Source organism: Brachyhypopomus gauderio, chromosome 1 (genome assembly GCF_052324685.1).
Source record: "Brachyhypopomus gauderio isolate BG-103 chromosome 1, BGAUD_0.2, whole genome shotgun sequence".
Lineage (NCBI taxonomy): Eukaryota > Metazoa > Chordata > Actinopteri > Gymnotiformes > Hypopomidae > Brachyhypopomus > Brachyhypopomus gauderio.
Window position 1 is genome coordinate 10,626,378 of NC_135211.1, and position 21,903 is coordinate 10,648,280.

General features: G+C 44.4%; 1 protein-coding gene across 2 annotated transcripts in view; it reads right to left on the bottom strand.

The window, feature by feature from the left end:
* Nucleotides 1-21,903, bottom strand: part of cadpsa (Ca2+-dependent activator protein for secretion a) — a 109,141-nt gene that overhangs the window by 20,677 nt on the left and 66,561 nt on the right. The window contains exons 16-24 of one of the 2 annotated variants that reach the window (XM_076991880.1): nt 16,755-16,856; nt 16,166-16,229; nt 15,835-15,958; nt 12,973-13,041; nt 11,705-11,737; nt 9,198-9,304; nt 8,521-8,550; nt 3,797-3,953; nt 2,297-2,438 (exon numbers count right to left, since the gene is read on the bottom strand). In XM_076991880.1, the coding sequence (XP_076847995.1) occupies nt 2,297-2,438; nt 3,797-3,953; nt 8,521-8,550; nt 9,198-9,304; nt 11,705-11,737; nt 12,973-13,041; nt 15,835-15,958; nt 16,166-16,229; nt 16,755-16,856 (828 nt within the window). The remainder of the gene's footprint in view (nt 1-2,296; nt 2,439-3,796; nt 3,954-8,520; nt 8,551-9,197; nt 9,305-11,704; nt 11,738-12,972; nt 13,042-15,834; nt 15,959-16,165; nt 16,230-16,754; nt 16,857-21,903) is intronic. The other variant, XM_076991959.1, reaches the window with a different exon arrangement.

The following is a 21,903-nucleotide window of genomic DNA, read 5'->3' on the forward strand; positions in this document are numbered from 1 at the left end:
CCCCTAAAAAATGAGCAGGGCTGAGAAGGGGCACCCAACATAGTGAAAAGGAACTAGAGGAAATCCATCATCCAAATGAATCTCAACTGTCCTGAGCAAGTGCAGCAAGTGAAATCAAGTTATTTATTTATTACATGATTGATTTAGTTTGTTACTGTAATTAGATGTTTAATTGCATAGCATTTAAACAATAATTGAGTGTTTATAAGTACACTGGAATGAGAAATTATCAGAAAAATATGTTAGGGCTGTATTTTGTAAGGCTGTGTTTTTGTTGGGTTTGGGTTACGGCTGTGTTTTGGAGGGTGAGGGCTGTGTTTTGCAGTTGTGTTTTGTAGGGTCAGGGCTGTATTACAGCAGGGCTGTAAAAACACTGTAGGGCAGTGTTTTTGTTGGGTTAGGGCTATGTTTTGTGGGGTCAGGGCTGTGTTTTGTGGGGTTAGGGCTATGTTTTGTGGGGTTAGGGCTGGGTTTTGCAGGGTTAGGATTTGGGTAGTGTTTTGCAGGTCACTATAAGGACTTTTCTAGTGATTCTTTTCTTCAGTTGTAAAGCCATTATAATAGATACATGGAACCATTTACTATATAATGTCTTCCTTGAGACTACCTGTTTAGTTTCTCCTGTACCTTTTCTACAGGGGAAAAGGGTGTGGACCAAAAATGTATCTTTCTGCCTTTTTACATGCTTAGATGAATGAAATTAACAGCCCATCAGGCTTTTCATTGTTTTATTGACATTCTGTATAATACAAAGGTTATGGTTAGGTGTTAGGGTTAGAGTTATGGATACGGTTATTTTCAGGCTAGGGTTAGAGTTAGAATGAGGTTTTAGAGTTTAGGGTTTAAAGTTCAGGGTTAAACCCTTTTGGTGCACTGGCACACTGTGTCTCTAAGGCCAACTTAAAAAGTTTAAAGTTAGGGCTAGGGCTAGGACTAGGGCTAGGGCTAGAGTTAGGGTTAGGGTGACTGACTGAGATTGAAGACCATGAAAATGAAAATGCATTCTGCTCTAAATGCACTTTAAAAATGCATTTTGACAGATTGAGTACTGTTGGTATCAGGGTCAGGAGAGGCTCAAAGGTACAAATAAAGCATCAAAATGTATGTGTAAATTAAATATGAATAGACATATACTAAATGGCAAATGTAAAGGAAATTATTTCATTTGAATTTTGAGTTCAAAGTTGCTTGTAAGAGTGGAACATGCAAATGCCAATTTAAGAGTACATTGCCATTTTTCGTATTACATTTTAATTTTAATTTTGAGACTGATTTGCATCCATAGAAGTGCTGTATTTCCATTATAGAAGTACAGCATGCACTGAATAGAAGTACAGTATATTTTTTAGGGAGTCAGATGAGAAATATGCAAAAAAAAAAGGAAAGTGTGAGTAAACGTGATTGTGTGTGTTTCTGTCCATCAGTTTGCAGTGATTGTGTGTGGGTCAGACAGTTTGAAGAAGTTTAAAGAAAAAATAATTTTACTGCAACAGATTACATATTTGGTTTTATCTGTACTTGGTACAAAGGGGAAGAACTGACATAATTGGACACTTTTCCATTGTTTATGTCACGTAGGGCAACGCCCCCTCTCGTAGCTGTCACTCTGGGTTCCCTCATGTCCGTGTTCCCTGCCTGTTTGTCCCGCCCTGCTCGTTGGTTGATGGATTCCTTGTTTGTTACCACGCCCCTGTGTCATTGTCATCACCTGTCCCTAGTTTAGTTCAGTGTATATATAGTCCTTGTATTGCCCTTGTCTGTATCGGTCTTTTTGTTCCTACCTGTTCGTTTGTTTATGCCTGCTCGTAAGTTTACGCCTCCGTGTTATTTGTCTTCCGTGTGTTTTGCCTGTTCTCCCGTTCTTAGTCTGCCTTGTTGTTTCCCGTGCCCGTTACCATGTCTGTTCGCGTTTCGTATTCTGATTGCCTGCCCGGTTTGACCCATGCCTGTCCATGTAACACTGCTTTTGGAATTTCCTGGAATAAATCTCGCTCTCCTCAGCGTTTGTGTCCGCCTCCCTGTTCTGCCCCGCGCAGATCATTACAGTTTATACATTGCAAAAAGTAATCCGAATTGTGAAATGTCTTATGTAAGTAACAACACCAGAAAGAAATCTTACTGTATAATATAAGGTATTACACTGAAGTAGATTGATAGGCTAACTAGAAGATGTGGAATGTTCCTGTTCTTAGCAAGGCTCCATGTTTTCTGTTCAGTTCTGCTCCAAACACAATACCCCTGTGCCCCATGTGCCCCATGTGTCTGTGAGCACAGCCTGAGCAGGAGAGACTCTTACTTCACAGGCTCCCAGGACTCCCGTTCAAAGCCACGGTGGATGGACTGAGCGATGGAAGACTCCATCAGGTCCACGTATCTCACCACCAGGGGGGCGTAAAGATCCTGCAGGTGCTTATGGAACTTTCCATTACACAGATTGTCTGGAGTTGAGAGAAGAAGAGAACTGTAAGAAAACAGTATCATTTACCATAACAAAATGAAAACAATGCTATATTATTAAGGTTTGTAAACTAGGCTGCCTGAATTGTAACATGCAAGGATAATACCAGGACAAGATGTAATTTATTGTAACAGTATCCATCAACATGTCCGAGGGTCCCTCCCTCCCCGCCTGCTCTCTCTCCCTCTCTGTCCTCTCTCTTTCTCTCTCTCTCTCTCACTCTTACTCTCTCTCTCCTCAAGGTCAGTCATTCACAGTAGGTGCCATGTTTGTTTGCCTCCCTGATCACTCTGTTCCAATTAGCCACTTGAGTGGCGGCGGTTGTCCACTTGGCTGCGTGTCCGCCAGCGCCTGCCAAGGCCACCGAGCTCTCGGGCTGCTCTGGTTCTGACTCATTAGCAGCATGGACGCTCTCGGGCTGCTCTGGTTCTGACTCATTAGCAGCATGGATGCTCTCGGGCTGCTCTGGTTCTGACTCATTAGCAGCATGGACGCTCTCGGGCTGCTCTGGTTCTGACTCATTAGCAGCATGGACGCTCTTCTGCTCTCCTGTCTGTCTGCTGCTCAGGCCCTTTCACGGCACATGAGCTGAGCTGAGCGCTACTGGCTCAGTGTAGTGACCTTCTGTCTGGAATGTGGTGCATCCTGGGGGTAGAGAGAGAGAGAGAGAGAGAGAGAGAGAGAGTGCGTGTGTGTATGCATGTGTGTGTGTGTGTGTGTATGCGTGTCAGTGCGTGCTTGTGTATCTGCGTATGTGTCTGTGTGTGCATGCATCTCCATGCCTGTGTGGGTGATATCTGAGTGTTTTTTCTTCTTTAAATCTGCAGTTTTATCCACTCTTTTAATCCTCCTTTTATCTATAATCACACTACATGAATACTGTGAAGATTCTAAATAAAAGGAAATGAAGAATTTGATCTCTCACATGCTCGTTCTTTGTTAAGTTCTTCCTCTTTTCCACTCACTATGCAGAACGTACTGTTCAGTGCTCAGATTAGACTACTAGACAAAGTCCTGTCAAGCTGTGCGAAGACTGCCCCCAGTATAATTAGTCCACTGCAGTGTGCAAACCAGAGTCTTTGTTCAGCACCACGGACAGCTCCTTAGTCGGTCTGGTTCATTAGCAACGCAAGGAGGCCTCTGGCTCTCACTTGACGTTTCCTGTGCCTCTTTGACTCCATCACATCTTTCCACTAACCCAGTGACCCAGCTGGCTTTTGTTTTGTAACTAATATGCAATATGATTTACATGCAATAGGTCTGAACAGAAAAGTCTGAGCCCAGTCTAGAATCATTTATATTATAATGGAATAGAATAGAAGTGCTTGGAGTGCTTACAGTCAAGACGCAGATAGTCATTGAGCAGCTGGAATAGTGGAAAACTATCCCAGCTGTCCGGCGGTTGGACTTCTAGTGCAGCGTCCATGTCCACAGCGTAGAGGGACAGAAACGTCTCCGCGTGTTCCACCATCAGATCAGACCACCAGGCGAAGGCCTGCAGACAGTGTGTGTGTTTGTGTGTAAGAGAAGGTGTGAGTATGCAGGAGTGACAGGTGATGAGATAGTGAGGGAGAGCAGGAATGTAGCTCCAGGCAAAATGGAACGATCCACAGATCTATAAAAGGCCTTTATGTCTCATGTTGTACAAGTTACCACCTTATTTCAATCAGTCATCCAAGTAGACCCATCATGGCTTTGAGCATTAACACAACATCAGGGAGTCATAAACACACGCACGCACGCACACCCTCTCTCTCTCTCTCTTTTGTTTGACCTTTACATAAAGGGAGTAATATCTCAGGAAAATGTGGTGTGAGGAACGTGGCGTGTGGAATGTGGTGTGTGGAACGTGGCTCCTGTCTAGGGCTGCCATGATTAGTCGACTAGTCACGATTATGTTGACTATTAAAATAGTCAATGACTAATTTAATAGTCGATGCATGGGTTTTTTTTTTTTTTTTACTTTTTTCTCTCTCCAAACTGTGGCAGTTTCCACTGCTGCGTCTGCCTTTCTGTCCTTGACGCACATGCGCAGTAGTGGAAACAACATCCCAGGTGTCACGCTACGGTCCCCGAACCCTTCCTTTGGGGCGTGTGTTAATGTTGTCTGCGTCTATTCGTCTGCGTCTGTGTACCTCCATGTGTGTGGGTGCGTCTTGTCATTATCCGTCTCACCTGTGGCTCGTCTCGTCATCACGTGAGGTTGATGTGGTCTGTCTATTTAATGTGCGTTCGCGCAGTGTCTTGTGCTCGTCGTTGTCTAATGTCTAAAGTCTACACGTTGCAGTGTGTGTGTGTATCTCTGTTCTTCGTGCGCTATTGCGCAATAACCGTGTACAAGTAAAAGTGACGTATCTGTGAAGGATTGTGTGTCTCGTTCTTCGCCGCGACCCCACCGTCACACCAGGACGTTATACAGACAGGCTCTGGTATCGTGGCTACCCGGCGACGTAACTCAAAAGTGTGGGATTACTTTAAGAAAATGAAAGAAAAACGCATGCAATGCAATATCTGCAAGGCAGAGCTTTCCTTCCACGGCAGCACAACTGCGATGCACGAGCACCTGAAGCATGTTGTGGCTGATTGTGACACTGATGAAGAGGGACCGTCATCTCAGTAATCTAAATCGCTAGTTAGCTGCTAAAATTAGCATAAACAGCGTTAACTTAGTACTTACTCATCGTTACAGCTGTAAAAGTTAACATTAGCGATGGCGATTTGTTTCATTAGCCTTAGCAAGCATTCATGTGTTTTCTGTAACATCAGTAAGACTAAAACTTTAAAAACTTTAAAAAAAAAAAATAATTTTGTGAATAATTTCTTTTTTTTTTTTTTTTTTTTTTTTTTACAAAGATTTGGGATTTTAAAGGATTTTATCCTGCACTGGTCTGTTGATGTGCAATAAATATCAAAAGTTAAACACCTTTCTGATCTACTTATTTCAACTAACTGTGAAAACTGCTTTTTCAAAAAATCCTTATTCATTGGCATATAACTTTTTTTTTACTGTATTGCAAAAAGTTACTTTCCCTGGTAACGAGTTACTTTATAGAGTAATTCAGTTACGTTTTTGAACAAGTAGTGAGTAACTATCAGTGGGGAACCGTCAGGGCCCTCTACGCCCTCTCAGAGGGCCTAAAATATTCTCAAAGCATTATATATATAATTATCCAATTTTATTTTATCTACTTACAGTTTGACATTCGACATCTAAACAATTACAAAAATATAAGCAAATAAAATATTCACCCGTGTCTATTCAATCTGTGTTGGAAGGTGAGGGGTTAAGTGGAAGCCTGTGAGCCTGTGTCTCCCCCTATCAGGACTGTGATGCCCGCTGTTCGTTTACAGAGGGCCTGGCAATTATAATTCAGCACAATACCAGTTTCAAATGACAGCAAAATTGACCAATCATATCTTCCCTCTTAGTGGGCGGGCTTAACCGTATGATAATTTCCGCCCGCTGTGGCGACGCTAGCTGTCGTTAGCACCACCGCTAGCTAGTTTCGATTCATCCCTTTGACGTCCTCGTGCGCGTTGTTTACATATTCCGCTTCCGAGAACCACGGAGCTGTGAACCTTATTTTGTGTAGAAACTTATTTTGCTTAAGACGTTATCTAGTACAGATATTATTGTTTATTGCGTTTTTAAAGCTGTACTGTCGTCTCAGTTTTTCTTTATTGCAGTTTATTAAGCGGGCCCAGGTTTAAAGGTCACGGTTCGCTACTGGTAACTATAATTACTTTTTTAAAGTAACGTTCCCAACACTGGTTATATAATAGTAGCTGCATTCTAGTGCAATAAGCTGTGTTTTATATTCAATTAACATATGATCCGATTAGTCGACTAATCATAAAAATTAATTGGTGATTAGTCGACAATAAAAATAATCGTTTGTGGCAGCCCTAATCCTGTCTAGTTAATCAGATTAACGTTTCCTGTCAAGTAGGTCAAACAGTAGTAAGAAGTGCAATGTTCACATTTATATCATTCACACAAGCACACACACACACACACACACACACAAAATCCATAGAAAGTACACACAATGCAGCAGTTTCACTCTCCAGCAACAGGATTTTAACCTTAAGATGATGTCTCTGTTTTCATGCAAAACTGTGTTGTATTAACTTTAGTCTGTGGGCAGCATGAAAACCAACTGTCTCCACTGTTGCTGACAAGAATGCTCTGCTGCTATCTGAAAATGTAAAAAAGCAGGGTTTATATGAGGGGTTGAGGGGTTGCCTTCGCCAGATTCACATGCTTATAGAGAGTGAGTCTCAGGAAAACAGACATCTGTACCAGCCCGGCTGGCGTGTGGTGAGCTGCCTAGCTGGTGAGTGCACTTCTCCCGAGCCCGTTAGCTCCGGGAGATCAGTGCCATGGCCCAGGCTGGAGCGGATGGATGTGCTAAAATCTCCAGTGCTGAGTTCACTCCTGCAGAGTCGCGTTGAGCAGAGTCGCGTCTCTGAGGGACTGAGGCGATCTGAAGAAGAGATCGCTCAACACTTGTGATTTTACTCTCCGAGAGTGGGAGCAGGGGGTCCGGAGGGGATTGGACTCTGGTGCCGTGGGAGACAGCGACGATGATGGTGACGACGAAGATGACCTGTGCGAAAATGAGCTCAGCTTCATTTTCGGGGGGGCTGGTGCCACACGCCAGGTGTTCCTAGTCTGAGAGACCCCCAGACACAGAGGGCGGAGGGGGAGCACAGGGCCCTACTTCCAGGGGTCGGGGGATTGGACATGCACAGAACATGGGAGAGGAAGGGGTGTGAAATGGGGGCTCTGCTCACACCTGTTCACATACCTCTGTACCCTTTTGTATCCAGGAAACCCAACAAACAGTGAGAGAACACAGTGAAAGTTACTTCAGAGTGAGCATCTCTACAGTGAGATGCTAGCAGTGATGTGTGAGCTGCCTTGGGGAGTGTTTGCACATTTCTATACCTATATCTTCCTTAACAATCCTAACCAAACATGGCAGTTAAACATGGTCTGTATTAATAAATGTTCAAACAAGCAGATGAATTTTTGGGATGGGATTTTTAAGGCAGTTTTCCTTCTTCCATCAACATGTCCTGTCTGTATGTAAAATCATTAAGGTTCATCCATGCATTCAGAGTCAGTATAAAATGGCATGCTTGTATAGAATGAAGTAAACTTTCAGACCTGCACAGACTTCAACAAGATAAACTAAGATAAGATAAAAGATAAAGATGGTTTTATGTCAAAGTTGTTTGTTTCTTAATGACCATTCAGTAAATCGCTACTCTTCTAATGACCCTAGCATTGCTTCTTGGCCTGTCACTGAAAAATAACTACATTAATGAATAAGAATTACATGGAAAAAGGCATTTATTTTTATTATAATTAAACAAAGACTTAATTTTGGCATCAGGGTCTGTTTTTGCATCTTTGCACTGGTGCAACTGCACAGTGAGGGATGAAGCTGGCTGCAGAACCCAGTGAGAACTCAATTAGAACCTAGTGAGAACCCAGAGAGAATCCAGTGAGAACCCAGAGAGAATCCAATGAGAACCCAGTGAGAACCCAATGAGAACTCAATAAGAACTCAATGAGAATCCAATGAGAACCCAATGAGAACTCAATGAGAACCCAGTGAGAACCCAGTGAGAACTCAATGAGAACCCAGTGAGAACCCAGAGAGAATCCAATGAGAACCCAGTGAGAACCCAGTAAGCATCCCATTTTAGATGAGCTGAAACATTACTGACAGAGTACTGCAACAGTACTAGCAGACTGCGCAGTGCTGAGGGCCTCCAGGAGTGGAGTCTGATGCTCTTGTGACCTGGGCAGGTCTGAAAGCAAAGTGAGCATGCGTCAGTGGAGTACGCCACTACCCACCAGACAACAGTAGCCTATAGACTTATATCAACTCACTCAAAGTCATCAGATTTTGTTTGAAAGAACCCTAAAGAATAGTTCAAACTGCAAACTGATTAATCATCAGGCAAACACCAGTAATTTATAGGTGTTTTTAGTGAATTGGCACTGCTGTCCACTGGGTAGTGAGGGAGAACCAGGTGCAGTACTGTACCAGCTCGCATCCAGAGCTCGGCCCTTTAACCTGTTGAGTGTGTAATTCAAGAGCACATGGTGAACTCTCTCTGTAAGACCAGGTGGGCTCTCACAATAGGCAAATGCACTGTATTTACACTAGCTGTAAAGTGAATGGTTTATGGGTTATCTTGATGTGTGTGTATGTGTATGTCAGTGTGTGCCTGAATGTGCATGTGCCTGTGTGTGTGTGTGTGTGTGCATATATGTGTGTGTGTGTGTGTGTGTGTGTGTATGTGTGTGTGTGTGTGTGTGTGTGTGCGTGCACATGTTTGTATGTGTATGTGTGCATGTGTGTATTTGTGTGTGTGAGCATGTGTGTGAGCATGTGTGTGAGCATGTGTGTGTGTGTGTGTGTGTGTGTGTGTGTGTGTGTGTTTGGGCATGTTTGTGTGGGTGTGTGTATGTGTGCTCATGTTTGTGTGTGTGTGTGTGTGTGTGTGTGCACATGTGTTTGTGTGTGTGTGTGTATGTGTGTGTGTGTGTGTGTGTGTCTGTGCGTGTGTGTATGTGTGCTCATGTTTGTGTGTGTGTGTGTGTGCACATGTGTTTGTGTGTGTGTGTGTGTGTGTGCGTGTGTGTGTGCGTGTGTGTGTGTACATGTACATGTGTGTGCCTGTGTGTCCGCACGTGTGTGTGCGTACATGTGAATCTTACCTCTGCATGATGTTCCTCATTCTGCTGGAGCACTTCAATGACCAGTTCCGCCAGCCGGAGTGTGTCCTCCAGCTTTTTGGCAGGTGTAACTAATCGTCCTACGTTCTCTGAGGCACAAGGGCAAAACTGTTAACGTAAACACAAACATGTAACACACACACGCACACACACACACACACACACACACACACACACACACACACACACACACTGAGAGACTTCCCTCACTCCATCAGACTAGTGTTTTGCAGCCTAGTCTTGTTGTGGTCTGTCTTCATTACAGTACACAAGAACACATCTCAGCTTCATCTCTCTACCTTGGACAAGCTTCTACACTCCTCACCACTGGCTGAGTGTGTCATCTGTCTACACCAGGTGATTGGTATACAGAAATGTAACCCTTGTCCACTAAGGGTCTGAGGGTTATTCTCATCCTAAGGTTTACTCCTAAAGTTCCTGAGACTGTGAGGTGTATTTTAAAATGATGCGTGATATAGAGTGAATGTGCTGTGGTGTGTAGATGGACTCCTAGCGCAGCAGTGGCTGGGTGAGCCGTGTGTGGCTCTCTCTCTCTTCCTTCCTTACACACCTTCATCAGAAGCTTTTTCTAGGCCAGTAAGAAGCCATGTGAGTATAATGAGTCGAAGGAAAACAGAGAGAAAAGAAACAACAAATATGTTACAGTCAACATGCAGAATGCTTAGCAGGTGCAGGAGGATGGGTTTACTGATCTGCTAATTCCCTCTAACTGTCTCTCTCTCCAACTGTCTCTCACTCTGACTGTCTCTCTCCGACTGTCTTTCTCATCACATCACCCTCTCTGCCCCCAACTTGCTCTGCCCATTAACTCCTAACATGACTTAGTAAGAGAGTTTGGTTGAAAGCAGGATGGAGATGTGAAGTATGGTGTGCAGTATGGTCTCCTTATGGTGTCAGTACCAGTTCCCCACAGGAAGCCTAATCTCCACAGGTGTGTAGGACCTCAGGACTGAGACATAATGACTGCACATGAAACACAGAGCAGGATGAAAACGATGCTTATAGTATGAGCCAACATCAGGGCGGTGGCACGGAACAGTAAATAGACACTGACAAACACTCTGGTTAATGAAGGGTAGTTCATCTATGAGACCAAGGTCTTGACTGAGAAGAGTCATCTGGACACTTGTCTGAGTGCACATGAGAACTCTATCAATAAATAATAGCCTCCATTTTTAAGTGTGACAGCATTCCATGTTACATTCCGATGGTTCAGTCAGATCTGATTTCGTTGTCACGGAGGTGAAAGAGCAGAGAACGCTGGGAATATCGGGGATTAGTCCAAGCTGTGAACACGCAGTTTAACGTCAGCAGTAATTACCAGCTTTCTGTTAGCGTGTGGCTACTACAGAGAAACACAGGGGCGGTTAGTGCTGGAGGGAACGCTATTCTTTGCATGAGAAACAAGGCCCATGACGAGGCGAGTTGCCCTTCTCAGCCAAGGACTGTCCGAAACACGACACAGGCCACACACTGCTGGACCGCTCACTAATCGCTCACAACCCTTCACATGTTTCTCTGCTTGTTCAGCTAATCGTTAGTGTAAAAAAATTATCACACACACACACACACAAAAAACAGAGATCCAATAAACAGCTTGAAGGGTTAAAGCGGATGTGAGACTCGCAGTGTGTGATTGGACAGTATAGCAGGTGCCTCAGTGTGTGATTGGACAGTACAGCAGGTGCCTCAGTGTGTGATTGGACAGTACAGCAGGTGCTTCAGTGTGTCTGCTGTAGAGCGAGTACCTGGCTGGGTTACGTCATGTAGTTCACACACATCGCGCAAGTGTGGGAGAAGTAGATTCTTGCAAATCTAATTCTTCCGACAAGGCGTGAAAGGGATGTTGATAATAAGAAATACCTAATCTGCTCAAGATGCAACGAGGCATTTCTGTCTTTAAATGGAGGAGAATTTAAATATAAATTCTTCAGGTGAAATGGAGAATTAAAACCCATAGGACTCATTTTCCACTGTAGTTCGTTGAGTAACTTTGTTCACGTTATAACATAACATCATAAGATGAGGCCTGTTAGCTACGGTGCACCTCACCGGAGGTTAAAGTGATGATGCATGTCTGAAACAGCGTTTATATAGAACTGGAGTGAATTCCCTCTCAATTCAGCAGAAAATGTGAATTCCACATGTAAATGACTTGTGAGGTTCTCATTGTGTGGTAATGGTGAATTTAAAATGTGAATCAAATTGTTTAAGATGTTTATGATGAACTGTAAGGGAATCCACACCCACATGGCCAGCAGTCGTTGCCGGGGGGCCCATACCAGCAGGCGAGGCTGAGAGCATCATCGCTTTAGAGATGAAAAGCATGGGAAGTTACAGGGGAGGCTGACATAACATCATCGCAGCGTTCCTATGGTGCTTTCAGGCGGCGCCATAGCAACACTGCCAGGCGGTTATGCCCCAGTATGGCATTTGACTTTAGTAATTAGTCAGACAAAAGGGTTCACCTGGATCCTTCTGATCCTTCTGAGATTTCTCAACTACAAAGAGAATGAAAGGGAGGAGAGGAGAAAGGGAGGAGAGGAGAGAGGGAAGAGAGAGGGAGGAGAGAGACAGTCAGCCATTTATTCCATTTTTGGAGGCTTATGATGGAGGATAAGAGAGAGACAGAGGAAGAAAGAGACAGAGAGAGACGGAAAGAGAGAGACAGAGAGACATAGAGATACTAGAAAGAAAGGGTGGAACAGAGATAGATAAAGGGAAGGAAAGAAAGAAGGAAAGAGAGAAAAAACAGAGAGAGGAGAGAGAGAAAAGGAAAGAGAGATGCCAGCAGAAAAGTCCATCTCACGGTGACTCTGTGAGAACCGTCAGAAAGCACGATGACAGAAACCCTGACCCTTGACAACCTTTAGAGTAGTGATGTGGTCAGGACGTGCTCGAAGACCAAAAAGACATACAGTGATACCAAAAAGACATACAGTGATACCAAAAAGACATACAGTGATACCAGACGACACACAGAAAAACAGACACACAGAAAAAAAGCTGTCAAAGAGCATCAGAGACAAAACATAGTGATGGGATAGAGTAGTGCAGACACGGACACAGCCAGAGTGTGTTCAGGCTCACGCAGCATCACACACGTCTAAACCTCTGAACCCCTAGCGTCATTCCCCTGGCATTCCCACAGCAGCGTGGCCTCTGACCAGGTGTGTGAAGGTGTGTGAAGGTGTGTGAAGGTGTGGTCCAGTTGCTGAGCTGTGCCATGAGAATGTGATGTGTGATCAGCTGGGGAGGGGAGTCTCATACAGAAGCAAAAGTAAAAATGCATTCAGATCTGATGGGGAACAAGCAAGTCAGAAGGAGAAAAGAAAAGAAAGGTAGGTGTGTGTGTGTGTGTGTGTGTGTTGTGGGAGGACAACAGATCTAGTGCTGAAAGTTCCATGTGAGAGCCTGATGGGGCAGACAGAGAGAGCCTTGGTTGAACATCTCACAGGCAGCTCAGACAGACAGGAGAAGCAGAGTTGAAGAAAAAGGCCAGCAGTCCTGGTGTGGTGGACGTTATCAGCTCAGGTGCAGGAGGGGGAGTCGAGAGAGCAGGTGCAGATGGCTATAAACAAGGACTGTGTGTGTGTGTGTGTGTGTGTGTGTGTGTGTGTGTGTGTGTGTGTGTGTGTGTGTGTGTGTGTGTGTGTGTGTGTGTGTGTATGTATGTATGTATATAAAGGAGTAAAGATGAGGAGGTGGGTAGGTTGAGGATGAGGCAGGTACTCACGAATGGTTAAATCCATCACTTGAGACGCCAAGCAGTAGACGGGATGCTCATACATTTCTCTCTTTTTTCCTACAAAAGAGGACGGGGCATGCAGGGTCAGAGGAGAGAGGAGAGGAACACTGGGTGCTTGTGCAGTCGAAGACATCTAGGGGGCGCACTGGGATGGTTCGGCAGAAGTCTGGAGAACAGGCAAGGGCTGTTTGGAGTGCAGGGGGAAGTTGCTCTTTGTTGCTAATTTTAAACTAATCCTTCACCCACCACAAACTGCAGGATCTGGGCGGAGTCATGCTGACTCCTCCCACAAATATCTTTCTTTTCCTTTTGGAAGTGTTAGATCAGCTTTGCACTTGCTGTAAATACTCATGGTCAGGATTTGGCAAGCTAGGACGTCTGGGACGTTTTTGTTCATTTGAGGAGTGGAACTCTGGACAAAGTGAGACGCATGGTTTTTGAAACACAGATTAGTGCACAGTGGCTAAACAGGCACGAAGTGGTCAGCTGTGTTTTATTCCTCCTGCAATCCTTAAAGAGCTGGGAGCAAGGTTACAATCGTTAACAAAAACGAACTGATATTGAAAAAACATTTTCGTTAACTGAAATAAATAACGGTAATTAAAAGAAAAAAGATAACTAACTGTAACTGTATTACATGTTTAGACATCCATTGTTTTCGTGTTTGTCAATTTCTAAGTCTTGTGGATTTTTTCACTAGAAATTTTACATTAGTATAATTATGACAACAAAAGTTGGGAGAGTCCTGTATGGGATTTTTACGAGAAAGGCTACATGTCTTGTAGTGGAAACAGATGATAAAATATGTGGCACTTCTCAAGAGGAAAATCTCAAAGTACATTTGAAAAGCTCAACAGGACTAACTGCCAGTACCTTGACAAGCTAGCCTCTGAGTAGCTCTGCCAAAACGGCAAAACTTTTCGAACCAAAATAGGGTTAGGTTATGTAAGGTCACGTTCTTATATTCATGTCTGTCCTTAGTCTGGCAGTTTTCAGCAGCAGTATTACACATTTTGCACTTAAGGCTGCTATTTTGTGGACAGTTGGTTGTTAAACAGTAATTGAATACATGATATGTTTTGATGAGTTTTTATTACACAATATGTACTCTGACCTATTTAATACTGAATATTTACTCTTGAATCCTGCACCTGACAAATAACCCAAAGTATGAAAAAACTAAAACTAATGCTAGAGCTAATGAAAACTTACCTTTAAGAAAAAAATTAACTAATAAAAACTAGCAAACATGCTCTAAAACGAATTAAAACTAACTGAATTAGGGAAAAAAATCACAATTAAATAAAAACTAAACTATAATGAAAAATCCAAAACTATTATAACCTTGGATGGAAGAGTCTCTACCTCTTCTGCTGACATTCACCTGATTCTTGTGTTTCTTAGAAAAGCTGCAAGTTGTAATCACATCAGTTATACTTTAAAGAAATGTTATTTTAGATGACTGATAGGAAGTGCCTGTCAGATGGGCCAGGTCAGATGGGCCGGGTCACACGGGCTGGGTCAGAAGGGCTGGGACAGAAGGGCTGGCTTAGATGTGAGGGGGGTGGGAGGATGCTGCTGCTGTGTCTATGAGAGCAAACAGAAGGGTCCACAGGCTGGGTGACATTTACAGTGTGAATGAGCTTTGTAGCCTGCTGTAAGTAAAGAGAGTTCTGCAGAATAGAAGGGGAGAGAGCGGACACACACACACGTGCGGACACACATACACACACACACACACACTCACACACACACCCACCCATGCACACACAGAGGAGCACTCTGGGAAGGAAAAGGCTGTTGTCCATGTAAAGATGTCTTAAAAGCAGTGGAAGGAAATGTTAGCTGGAGGACGGCAAGGGAGGGGCTGCTGTGGAACTACAGAGAACAGATCTCAGATCAGCAGAGAACAGATCTCAGATCAGCAGAGAACAGATATCAGATAAGCAGAGAACAGATCTCAGATCAGTAGAGAACAGATCTCAGATCAGCAGAGTACAGATCTCAGAAAAGCAGAGTACAGATCTCAGAACAGCAGAGTACAGATCTCGGAACAGCAGAGAGCAGATCTCAGATCAGTAAAGAACAGATCTCAGATCAGCAGAGTACATACCTCAGAACAGCAGAGAACAGATCTCAGAACAGCAGAGAACAGACCTCAGAGAGGACGTGAATGCATTTTTACTTACACACTGCTAGAACAGGCACCTGTGACAAAGGCAGACCTATTACAGATTGTGCGTACACACCAGGCCACGCCGTAGAGAACACGTCCAGAACTACTGCTCACAGCTCAAGCTCATAAAACAAGCCATACTGAAGAGTCAGTAGGGTAAATCCACCCAGAAGTTACTGAATGGTCCTTCATGTCGGCCTTCAATGCTTCTGCCAGTCTGGAAGCTTTGAGTCGTTCACTCAGCAGTAGTCTCTCAGGCTTTTTCACAATGACTCCTACTTCTACATCAACTGACATCCACAATAATCACCCCCACACACACACACACACACACACACACACTTTGTACAGTTCCAAAATTCCACAGCTGCCGTTGGAACCCAGTGCTGTAGTAACCTCTATGTGCTGTACTTTTTGAAGCTTACTGTCTGCGTGTCTAACAGCCAGTTCTCCACTGTTAACACACATTCAATAATCCGCACACTAACACACACACTGACGGAGCTGCAAACAACTGCATGTTTGCACTATATCCCAATGTCAAATACCTTGTGGCACCCTAAAGATCGCAGAGCAGCCAGAATGATATTGTTTCTCCCCTGAAACAGAATGACATTATAAACTGGGTCCCCACTGTGTTGAAAATCAGAGAGATTAACAATTGTTCGTGGTACCTTCTACTCTGGCATATTCTGACAGACGCTGGTAGTTGATCAGAGCCGCCTGTTCCAGACACTTCCGGATCAACGCCTTCACCTCGTCCTGAGGCACTGGCGTCACAATGTCCTTCATGAGAACCTGCCATAGAGACACAGCCGCCTTTGACCATTTTGCCAAATCTCTGTTTACAAAAGCTGGTAAAAAATGTAACTTATACTTAGTAATACTTTAACTTAGTAATATATAGTTAGAAGATGTTCAGATGTTCATATTGACCATAGTCATAGTCATATTGTTCAGATGACCATAGTGGTGTGTAAGGCGTTAGTGTGGAAGGCAACCTACCCTCTCCAGCAGAGACAGCGTGGCTTTGAGAGAGCCCTCAGGACGGCCAAACGGGAAACAGTACCTAGAGGCAGAGAGGAGGAGTGTGAGTCTTTCATACACCTCAGTCTGGTGCTGCCTTAACACATGAAGTGAATACACTGTACATTTACACTGTACATTTACACTGTACATTTACACTGACATGAAGAACTGATGCTGTTATTAAGGTAGAGGTTGGTTATACCCGTTTTGACTTAGAATTCTCTTTTGTTCATTCACTTTGCATTTTGTTAATTGAAAAAATATGAAAATTAACACTTATATTAACACTTCTATTAACAATTCTATTTCTGAAAGCATTCTTACTTTTCTAAATTACCATGAGGAGGATCCAGTTTATTTTGGAAACACAACATCTACTTTCATATACAAACTGATTCCTCTTCCTAATTTAGAAGTACTGTGCTTGCACATCTGATGAAGGTCCGAAGCATTCTGTTTCCCTGGAAATCTTTTGTTTTTCACTACAACTTTGAATATCTCTACAAATTTGAATGTTAGTTACTCATTTTGAATGTCTATACAATTTTTTATAGTGAATATCTACCTGAAATGTGTGATCTGGTTGTCCAGCAGTACTCTCAGTCTCTCTTTAATGTCCTCAAAGCGCTCACGTTCTTCCACTGTGACAGTGCCAATCCCATCAGGCCTATACACACACACACACACACACACACACACACACACACACACACACACACACACACACACACACACACACACACACACACACACACACACTCACCTGAGTTGGCAATGCTCAGTATTTACATACGAGCTGATGTAGGAACATGAGAACCTTAAGACAATCATACAAATGATTCCTTCAATGCCCTGTGTGTCACGTTCAAGTGTCCCCTAGTGCCCTCTGTCTATGCCCTTGACCCGCCCTGCTCCCGTCCCTGCCCCGCCCTGCTCCCGTCCCTGCCCCGCCCAGCTCCCGTCCCTGCCCCGCCCAGCTCCCGTCCCTGCCCCGCCCTGCTCCCGTCCCTGCCCCGCCCAGCTCCCGTCCCTGCCCCGCCCCCGTCCCTGCCCCGCCCTGCTCCCGTCCCTGCCCCGCCCTGCTCCCGTCCCTGCCCCGCCCTGCTCCCGTCCCTGCCCCGCCCTACTCCCGTCCCTGCCCCGCCCTGCTCCCGTCCCTGCCCCGCCCTGCTCCCGTCCCTGCCCCGCCCTACTCCCGTCCCTGCCCCGCCCTACTCCCGCCCTACTCCCGTCCCTGCCCCGCCCTACTCCCGTCCCTGCCCCGCCCTACTCCCGTCCCTGCCCCGCCCTGCTCCCGTCCCTGCCCCGCCCTGCTCCCGTCCCTGCCCCGCCCTACTCCCGTCCCTGCCCCGCCCTACTCCCGCCCTACTCCCGTCCCTGCCCCGCCCTACTCCCGTCCCTGCCCCGCCCTGCTCCCGTCCCTGCCCCGCCCTGCTCCCGTCCCTGCCCCGCCCTGCTCCCGTCCCTGCCCCGCCCTACTCCCGTCCCTGCCCCGCCCTACTCCCGTCCCTGCTTCTGCCTCCTGTGAGGTCCTGCATGCAGAAACACACACATGCATGTACAGCAGTGGACCCCCTGCATAGTGTCACAGCCACGACCCCCTGTGCTTTCACAGAGTGACACATAGTGAGGGGTGACACGTAGTGAGGGTTGACAAGGAGTGTATCTTGTCTCCTTCTCCTCCGAGGTCTGTGACGGCTGCCTGCACCTCCTCTGTCACATACACTCTGTTCACATCCTTGTTCTCCCCCGCCTGTCACAAACCATGAAGAGCCAGCCTGCGTGTGTATGTGTGTGTGTGTGTGTGTCTATGTGTGTGTGCGTGTGCATGTGTGTACATGGTTGTGAGATGGTGTGTGTGTGTACACTTTAAAAATTTGTGCAGATGACACATCAGCTCTGGTTGTGTTTCTTCTATTTATGTGTGTGTGTGTGTATGTGTGTGTGTGTGTGTGTGTGTGCGTGTGTGTGTGTGTGTGTGTGTAAGTGTAAGTGTTCAATTGGAGTGTGAGAGAGACAATGATGTGCACAATAAGGAATTTATCTAAAATGTCTCCAACTGAACTCCAACCGCTTTAAAATAAAAATGAATGAATTAATACGTTTCACACTAATTAACCTTTCTGCTCCTTCAGGCACATTCTGCTTGTGAACAGGCGGTGCTCCCATTATCATAACCCTACATGGCATCAGACATACTCACACCAAAATGCTAATCACACCCCACTTAACACTGGTTGTTATCAAATATGCTAATCCAAGTATTGTAATGAGGCAATAGTATTTTATCGTACACCCGAGATGCTACTGGCAGCTGTGGTCCACCAGGAGGGCAGGGAGAGGGGTACGAGGGTGGGGGTGGGGGAGGGGGGAGGGGTATGAGGGTGGGGGTGGGGTATGGGGGAGGGGGGAGGGGTATGAGGGTGGGGGGGCGGGGTATGGGGGAGGGGGAACAGGGACAACACCTCTGTGCCTTGAGGTCAGGACTGACAGGATGACAGATTGCCAGAGCGTCCCTCTTTTTCTTTCACTCGCTCTCTCTCTCTTTCTGTCTGCCTTGCTGTCTCTCTGTCTGTCTCTCTCTCTCTGTCTCAGTATGTGTGTGTGTCTATCTTTCTCTCTCTCAGAACTGTATAAACTCAGAGAGAGAGATAGACAAAAAGACACTCTCTCACTCACTCTCTCTCTCTCTCTCTCTCTCTCTCAGACAGACAGAAAGGATCTCATCAAGATTCTTGAATGACTGTAATTGTAATGCTGGCATGACTGTAATTTACAACAATATGTATTGCCTTATACGTGGCAGCAGTGGTAAATGAAATATCAATAATTAAAGACCTTTACAAAAGGACTATGCATGTATAAAATATGTGCAATATACACTCACCAGACACTTCATTAGGTACACTTTGCTAGTACTGGGTTGGACCCTCTTTTGCCTTCAGAACTACCTTAATCCTTTGTGGCATAGATTCAACAAGGTACTGGTAACATTCCTCAGAGAGTCTGATAGCATCATGCATTATGTGAATCTCCTGTTCCACCACATCCCAAAGGTGCTCTATTGGATTGAGATCTGGTGACTGTGGAGGCCATTCGAGTACAGTGGACTCATTGTCGTATTCAAGAAACCAGTCTGAGATGATTTGCGCTTTATAACATGGCACGTTATCCTGCTGGAAGTAGCCATCATGGGTACACTGTGGATAGACATGGTCAGCAACAATACTCAGGTAGGCTGTTGCATTGACACGATGCTCAATTGGTACTAATGGGCCCAAAGTGTTCCAGGAAAATATCCCCCACACCACCATCCCCACCAGCATGAACTGTTGATACAAGGCAGGATGGATCCATGCTTTCATGTTGTTGACGCCCAATTCTGACCCTTCCATCCGAATGCCGCGGCAGAAATCAAGACTCATCAGACCAGGCACCGTTTTTCCAATCTTCTATTGTTCAATTTTGGTGAGCTTGATACAAATTGTAGCCCCATTTCCAATCTACTGGGATTTTCATGCACAACCATCTCTAGGGTTTACAGAGAATCGTCTGAAAAGAGAAAATATCCACTGAGCGGCAGTTCTGTGGGCGTAAATGCCATGTTGATGCCAGAGGGCAGTGGAGAATGGCCAGACTGGTTCGAGTTGATAGAATGGCAACAGTAACTCAAATAACCAGTTGTTACAACCGAGGCATGAAGAAGAGCATCTCTGAACATACAACACATTGAACCTTGAGGCGGATGGGCTACAGCAGCAGAAGACAACACCGGGTGTCACTCCTGTCAGCTAATTTGGCACCAACGACCATGCCCCATTCAAAGTCACTTCCAGTTTTTCTCAGTAGATTTGGTTCATTTCTCACATCAGAATTGAAATTCTCAAACTGTTCATTCAATCTCCACATCACCTTGTCACTTGTGCACAACATAATTGCATTTCCCATTGTGTTTCACATTTTGCAAATATGTAATTTGTTTCACATTTTGCTAATTTTGTACATTTTGCAAATGGTCATGGGCAATTGTCTGTTGTTTTTGCATTATCAACTGCTTATGTTATGTTTATCAAAATGCGTTGTATTGAATTGTCTGTTGAATTGTCTTACCCTCACAACATTTAGTCTTTAGGTCATCACCTTGGTCATTACATGCAAAAGTGCTGAACATGTCATAATCTCTAAGGCATCATTTTACATTTATTTATATATTTTACATATACATTTTAGTAATTTATCCTAATTTGATTAAATTATTCGCAGGTGAACATTCAGTTACAGTAAGAAAGGGAATTTGTGAAGGTTTAGATCAACCAATGGTCTCAACCACAGGTCAGAGGTGCGTCTCATGAACCTTTACTGTAGTTGGCAAACATTTATAAATGCTAAACACTGCAGTATCACAAAGTCTCATAATGGAAACATGAAGCCATGTACAGGGTGAACAGCCAAGAAGAGGAGTAAGACTGTGTGGTGTAGAGGGGTAAGACTGTGTGGTGTAGAGGGGTAAGACTGTGTGGTGTAAGGCTGAGGGGACAAAACAGTGAAAAACTGTAAGGGCAATAATTGTGGACCACGTTTTACATGTAAATCATGGTCTCACAATGGCTGAAGCTGGTCGCTGGATGCAACTGAATATTGGAAGAACAACTGTGTCTTCAATCGTTCAAACATTTCATAGTGAAAACATGTATGTAATTCAGAAATGTGCTCTCTGCTATAATGCTGCACATTGACAAATTCTGACATGTTACTGTATACAATTTTTTGTTTTGCATTTTTGCACTCTTATACCATATAGGATATCAAGAGTAGATCATAGTCTGGTAGAGGTTCCATTTTCACATCTCAACAAGAGGAGGCTGTGTGTGCTCAGGTTGTTTTGAATGTGAAGAGTAAGTTTCAAATTTTGCAGTTTTTCCAGTCAGTTGTCTGTCTTTTCGGAATTTCAGTCAGATTTGTTTTTGTCAACAAATTGCAGTGCAAAAAATACAGTCAAACAATATTGCTGTACAAATTTGTTTCCAGTCCAATTTCTTGCTATCAATCTCCCATATACAGTCATGTGTAACTTTGTGTTCTATGTAAGTTTGTATTTTGTGTGTAACATGTATTGTTTCATTTGATATACCATAGAATGTGCAGCATTCTTGAAATCAAAAGCTTAGCTAGTTTGCCTCAGAATATACTTAGTCTGCACTGACTGTGACTTATAGTTGCACTGACAACATAACTAAGTATTTTGATTGCATTGTTCATAGGCAATGGCACACAAACTAGATATTCTGATGGCACTGACAAATTGACTGACCTAAATATTTGCTTTTGAGGCAAAAATAAAGAATTTTGAATGAAGTATGTGCTGTTTACACTGTTTTGAGAAATGCACTTGTTGTGATGCCAATGTAAAACATGATGTGAGAAATATACCAAATCGACTGAGAAAAACTGTAAATAACCTTTCTTCCCCATTCTGATGCTCAGTTTGAACTGTAGCAGATTGTCTTGGCCATGTCATGTCTACATGCCTAAATGCATTGAGTTGCTGCCATGTGATTGGCTGATCCAACATTTGCGTTAATGAGCAGTTAGACAGGTGTACCTAATGACGTGGCCGGTGAGTGTATATTGTGGGTGGGTGTCTCTCAGGTGGTGACCTGCTGATATATACCAGGGGGGTGGTGTGTCCCTCCCCCAGAATTATTCCTCAATTT